The 7,230-nt window shown below is 34.8% G+C and overlaps 1 protein-coding gene across 1 annotated transcript; it reads left to right on the top strand.

The window, feature by feature from the left end:
- Positions 1 to 221: 221 nt before the first annotated feature.
- LOC134282813 (lysophosphatidic acid phosphatase type 6-like) lies at positions 222 to 1,836 on the top strand (the record flags this gene model as incomplete). The annotated part of the gene is made up of 2 exons (XM_062765204.1): positions 222 to 401; positions 1,674 to 1,836. Coding segments are annotated over exons 1-2 (292 nt in total), but the record flags the coding sequence as incomplete, so codon positions are not given.
- Positions 1,837 to 7,230: the final 5,394 nt, after the last annotated feature.

The following is a 7,230-nucleotide window of genomic DNA, read 5'->3' as shown; positions in this document are numbered from 1 at the left end:
TAGTTGGAGTGCATTTTGGTTCCCCTACCCTGCATATGGGTATTCAGTAACCAAGCTAAGCAACTGCTAAGTTTATTGTTATAATGATCAATGGTGCCCTTTCAAAATTGTGAATGCCATATAGCATCTGGCTTAAAACATGAATCAAATTCAATACACTGTAACTGGAAAGTTGTTGCATAATGCTCAGGTGACCTATAAGGCCCGTGGGCCTCTTGTTTTTTTAAAGACCAGTACGATTATTCCTGTATTCTGCCCATGACTCCTCTCTGATGGCCTTACTCCTTGCCTTGAAGCTAGATGACAAACATTGGCCGCCATTTGCTTCAGATCTGCTCTTTGAACTCCACCAGTGCAATAACTCTAAAGAATATTATGTCATAGTCAGATATAATGGAGAAGTAAGTAACTTTTGACCCCTTCCTTGGCAAAGATTTTAGGCATTTCTAGACAAATTGATATTAAGATTTCAATGCATTTTTTGGGACATTTCTTGTAATTTTTGTAGATACCAATGTATATATATTCTGAAAGCAGGTATTGTGTAGTTTCTGAAAATGATTATGAAAATATCATTTCAGTCGCCATGGCAACGAAGTACACCATAGTCATGCTGTAATTCCCATTTATTCAATAATGAGTTTCATTCTAGTTTTTTGCTTAGTTAAATATATTAAAAAATATATAATATTGTTGTGTTGAAAATTAATTTGAGCATGTTGTACATTTTTAAAAAAAAAAATTTTTAAGTATTTTAGGGGGATTGGGTGGGGTTGGGACACCAGAATTTAGCATTTTTACATATATTACGTGTTACTACCGCATTGATTTCGATAATGGCAAAATCGCTCAAATAGTGCGCAAAGTTTAACTCAAGCTAGCAAAAAACTGGTACAACCAATAAAAAAATTTTCTGTATATTATTTTATTGTAATTATTTTCTCTTTCCAACGGTGCAAGATTTATTCTGATATTTGCAGTATTAAGGAAGTTATGAATGTTTGTTCACACTATACTCATTTTTCAAGTCAGATGCGTAGAAATGCGTATATGCCATATATTGTAAGGGGTTAAAACTCTACTCAGGTAAAATGCCATAAACTGAGAACAAACTTTTTGTGGAATCATCATTATGATAGTTTGTGGGGGAGGGGGACCAGTGTTTGTTGATTCATGGGTCACCCTTATTCTATTCCTAAGATTTTTTTTCTGTAGATACTATGTACATGTATTGATTTCTTTAATCAACTAAATAAATAACCCCTGAAATTATGTCCCCAAGAACAAGTAAACTGTGCTTGCTTACAAACATTGATACTCAGTTTGGCAAAAGGAATTTTCTCCTTAAATTTAAAGAAAAGTTGTCAAAAATTTGTGAATAAGCGAAGGAGTAAGACAGAAGCACATATATGGATGCATTTCATTGCATAACTGTAATCTAATCAATTTTTTTTCTTTTGGTTGTTTATTATAGTTTTGAACATTATGCATGTATATGGAAAATAATATAATGAAAAAAAACATCCCATGGTAATTTTCATTGAAAATATTGCAATACATATTGCAAAACAGTTTGAAATATCACACTATATTACTATATAAAAACTTTGGCCAATATATACCCAGCCTTAATTATCTAAGAATTTATTTAATACATTTTCTTTACATTGTAGGCAGTAGTACTTCCTAAGCTGAAGAAGAGGTATGTGGAAATTGGGCAAGAGTCTGCAGTGCCACTGAAATACTTCATGAGATATTTAAATGAAGAAAAAGTCATGGAAGCTAGAGAATACAGAAAAGTCTGTGAATCTAACATCTTAGACATCATAGCAGAAGGTGATAAAACTAATTGCACATACACTATATACAATACTCATTTATAGGGAAGTGCTAGGGCAATGTAATTAAAATCAGATGTAAGGTCCGCCTTGTATACTTGCTACACTAACATCTAACAACATCCCATAGAGGGTCACATCAGAGGTCAAATTCGGAACAACTCTAGACTTATTCGCTTCAACAAATATACAATGATTTTGCAGGCAACAATTTGATTGGTTGATAGAATTTGAACTCGGACGTGACCCTCTATGGGATGTTGTTAGATGTTAGTGTAGCGAGTATGCAAGCAGATCTAACATCTAATTTTAAAAATAGGAACACTGATATCACGATTTCACGGATATAGCTAAGTTATCTTGGATCCCCAGCTATATAAATTAAATGAATTTCTTACACGGATATAACGAATTACAGTTATAGAGAAGTAATAGGTCCAAGTGACTTCATTAGGGCCCGCAAGGATTTGCGGGTGCCCTATAGTAATCACTCTGTCTGTCCGTCTGTCTGTCTGTCCGTCTGTCTGTCCGTCTGTCACTCTTCCGTCCACAAATTTTCTGTTTTTTTCTAATAACTTTTTTTATGGTTGCCCAATCAAGTTCAAATTTGGTATGGTAGTTCAGTAGGCAAAAATACATATTTTGATGCTAAGTTTGGTTCTCTATGTCTTCTGGTTTGGAGCTGGGGTGGTGGGGTAGATTCCTTAACTATGCATAAGAATGAATGGGCAACTTTTTTTATGGTTGCCCAATCAAGTTCAAATTTGGTATGGTAGTTCAGTAGGCAGAAATACATATTTTGATGCTAAGTTTGGTTCTCTATGTCCCCTGGTTTGGAGCTGGGGTGGTGGGTACATTCCTTAACTTTATATAAAAATGCATTGGCAAAGAGAGATAACTGCTGAAGATGTTCCCATTGTAAACTGAATGATGCTATGAGTCCCTTGGGATTAATTAGCTTTCCTCCTGAAGAAAATCCAGAGCATTATCTTTACCTGTCACATTTAGATGAATTACCACCTCTGTCTGCAAATGAAGTTTGTTTTGAAGTTAAGTCAATTTGGAATGCTATGAACACTCTGAAATGTGGATTTGAATATAAATTTTCATAATTTATTTTTGTTTAATAGTTATGATTTCATTGAATTCTAAAAACAAGAAATAGATTAAAGAAGATTTTTTGATTTACTTTTGTTACTTATGTTAATTCAAGAATATTATTAATTTTTAAGGTAGTTGTATAAAAACCCCATTCTATCATTAATACTGAAAAAGTTCTTATTGTTACTTTAAAAGAAAATGATGAGAGAGGTACAATTAATCCCTTGGGATTAATTATCTAGCCTGCTGCAGAAAATTTAGTAGGCTTTTCTTTATCTGTCTTTAAGATTAATGAAAACCTTTGTCTGCAACTGCTGTTTGTTTGAAGTTAAGGTCAAGCCTTCATGATATTTGCATTCATTGAACGGCTGGATTTTATATAACACAAGCTTCATAATTGTTTAAATATACATTCAATGTTAAGTCATTTTTTACTGCCTAATGTAAGTACAAGGATATTATTTTCAGGTTTTTGAATGTCCAGGAATTATCTTGAAAGTTTAAGAATACAGTTGCTGTTGCTTATTCTTCGTACATTTTGAATCATTCCGTAAGCTGCACCCTTTTAATTCTACCCCATGGCGGGGCCCTTGCTGACTGGTCAGTTTTCTAGTTATAACCGAATTTAACTGTATACGCCCATGTACTTACTTGTGCTCACATCCACTGATGATTTTGTTCCTATGTTTAGTGAAATTACTCTTATTTGAATCCAAATAATGTTTTCTGATGTTTTCAGTACTTTCTGATTTCACATCAATCTGTGTCCGTCTCTGTCTAGGTTTTAAAAACAAGTTGTTTAGTCTGTGTTTTGACTGAGTCTGCATCATCAACTTGTTTGGGTTTATCTCCAAGTAAGATAAGGACAAATGTATATGGATGATTAAGACTTCCTTGCAATGGCGTGGCAGTTTATTTAGCCTTGTCAGATGTAACAGTTGTTGAAAAAACTGTCACAATTCAATATTTGTCACTTGATCATTTAAACCTATTTAAGGCTCCCCAATGTCCATATTTCAGCACCCCTTTGACCCCTAAACTATTTCAGATATTTTGGCCAACTCATAGAATCATCACTGCACATCATATGTTGAAATTATAATCGCCCTAAATGAAAAGCAAAACTATTAGCTTTGTTTGATTTACAGCAAAATGATAAACACAGTTTGAATTGAAACAATGTCAATTATTAACAAAATTGTCGTTGTCGTAGTCGTAGTCGTTGTCGTCGTAAACTTTTCACATTTTCATCTTCTTCTCAAGAACCACTGGGCCAATTTCAACCAAACTTGGCACAAAGTATCCTTGGGTGAAGGGGATTCAAGTTTGTTCCAATGAAGGGCCACGCCCTTTTCCAAGGGGAGATAATCATGAATTTGTTAAAAATTAATGGCATTTAAAAAAAATCTTCTTCTCCAGAACAGCTGGGCCAGGAAAGATGAAACTCATGTGGAAGCATCCTCAGGTAGTGTGGATTCAAGTTTGTTCAAATCATGACCCCCGGGGCAAGGGTGGGGCCAAAATGGCCAACCCAAGTTTTACATAGGAATATATAGGAAAAATCTTTAAAAATATTCTTCTCAAGAACCACTGGGCCAGGAAAGATGAAACTCAGGTGGAAGCATCCTCAGGTAGAGCAGATTCAAATTTGTTCAAACCATGACCCCGGGGCAAAGGTGGGGGCCAAAATGGCCGACCCAAGTTTTACATAGGAATATATAGGAAAAATCTTTAAAAATCTACTTCTCCAGTACCACTGGGCCAGGAAAGATGAAACTCATGTGGAAGTATCCTCAGGTAGTGTAGATTCAAGTTTGTTCAAATCATGACCCCCGGGGCAAGGGTGGGGCCAAAATGGCCGACCCAAGTTTTACATAGGAATATATAGGAAAAATCTTTAAAAATCTTCTTCTCCAGAACCACTGGGCCAGGAAAGATGAAACTCATGTGGAATCATCCTCAGGTAGAGCAGATTCAAGTTTGTTCAAATCATGACCCCCGGGGCAAAGGTGGGGCCAAAATGGCCGACCCAAGTTTTACATAGGAATATATAGGAAAAATCTTTAAAAATCTTCTTCTCCAGAACCACTGGACCAGGAAAGATGAAACTCATGTGGAATCATCCTCAGGTAGTGTAGATTCAAGTTTGTTCAAATCATGACCCCCGGGGCAAGGGTGGGACCAAAATGGCCGACCCAAGTTTTACATTGGAATATATAGGAAAAATCTTTAAAAATCTTCTTCTCCAGAACCACTGGGCCAGGAAAGATGAAACTCATGTGGAATCATCCTCAGGTAGTGTAGATTCAAGTTTGTTCAAATCATGACCCCTGGGGCTAGGGTGGGGCCAAAATGGCCGACCCAAGTTTTACACAGGGATATATAGGGAAACCTTTTAAAATCTTCTTTTCAAGTACCTCAAAGCTATGATTAGTGATATTTATATGGAATCATCCTCAGGTAGTGTAGATTCTAGTTTGTTCAAATGATGAACGCCTGGAGGGGGGGGGGGGGGGGTGGAGTAAATTCAAGCCTGATGTGCTCAACATGAAGAAAAAATACAAGCTTTGAGAATGCTTTAAATCTGTGTTTATAATCCTAGGGTAATGTTGAGTACAAATCAGGACTTTTACAAAAATATTTATATATCAGTGGTAACTTTTTTTCTGTTTATTTGAAGAGATATTTCTATGAATTCAGTTTTTTTGCTGAACATTAACTTTAAATGTACAGAAGAAGCCTGGAACATTGTCACATAAATTAAAGCAACTTGAAATTGTTTTTTACTGATTTGTCGGGTACTTATGTCAATTTTAAAATAAAAATTAGTAAATGACATTATTCTTTTATATTTACATTTCCAATGTCTTTGTCCGAGATAAAATTACCAATTGTAAATGTACTTTATTTCTCCATCAATGTATTGGCGCGGTTCCAAAAAAACCACGTGCAGGGCGGGACAAACAGCTAGACAGAAGCAGGGTTTGGAGCACGTGGATTGGCGGAATCAAAGCATGTAAATATAAGGAATAATTGTCTTATTTTTCGATTTCATGAAGATGATCAATCGATTGGCTTGCGTGATAATTTTATGCATAAAAGCTTTCGATGTTTCTGCAAATTTTCATGCAAGCCAGTTGATTGATCACATCATAAAATGAAAAATTAGACAGTTATTCCTTAACTATTTCATGCCATATCCTATACTCAACTGATCTACAAAGTCTGTAATCCAACAATGCTGCATATGTTGAGTAGATAAAATACAATCTGCATTATTTGTTGAGGTTTGCTATGAGGGAATGAAAATTGTTCTGACCATTTTGCATCTTCAGTGAAAATCTTTCAGTTCATTCAAATAAACATATTATGCCAACCTTCAACTTTTTATTTCAAACATAAAAGCCAAACAGTTCAAATGCATGAAACATGGATATTGGAGATTCACATATATGGCACGCCGATTGGTTCAAAATTATTTTCTGCACGACCTTAAACAAAAATTACACGAGTAAGTAAAAACTTACACAAAGTGAGGAAAGTATACACAAAGTTATTGAAATTTACACAAACTACAGAAAAACTACACAATCAACAAAATATTTACACGATATAGTGAGAAGATTACACAAACGTAAAAACGAAAACTGCACGAGTGAGAATACAGCATCGACATAATATACGACGCATCCTCATTGCGCACATTTCATTAATATTCATTAGAGAACAGCTCAGGGTGGCTTGGATGCTTGAAACATATACCTATAAATTAGTAACGTGTTAGTAATATTTATTTAATCTTTTTAAAAAGGATTCAGTCTTTTGGAATTCTGCTAGACTCTCAAGAATATGTACAATGTGTTTTATACATGTATAAATTTACACACAATCTTAAGTATGGAATGTGAACACCCCCGATTAAAAACATTCTACACATGTATAAATAACGTAAAAGGGATGCATATTACCAGTTGTGTGTTTAATTGTTAGATTTTTAAATTGTGTCATTCCTCTATCATTGTCCATGTTGTCTATATAGCAATTTCTTTATAAAGTGTAAAATATTGATATAGTAAAGGTCTTCATAAAAATTAATAAAAACAGCATGTGATGTAATACAAGACAGTTAACAACAAATAAAACTCTTCTCCTCCACCACCCACTGTGTGTACGTCTGTAATAATTAAGGATGTGGATGCGTAACCTTTTAGTTAGAAAGAACCCTCCCTGCTGGTGAAGGAATGCAAGACACCTGTACGCTAATCGATTTATAGTTATTTGACACATCCAT

Source organism: Saccostrea cucullata, unplaced genomic scaffold, assembly GCF_032062105.1.
Source record: "Saccostrea cucullata isolate Sc308-1 unplaced genomic scaffold, CSIRO_AGI_Scuc_v1 ctg17019, whole genome shotgun sequence".
In the NCBI taxonomy this organism is placed as follows: Eukaryota; Metazoa; Mollusca; class Bivalvia; order Ostreida; family Ostreidae; genus Saccostrea; species Saccostrea cuccullata.
The sequence above is the reverse complement of the archived record's forward strand: the minus strand, read 5'-3'. Positions and strand labels throughout refer to the sequence as shown.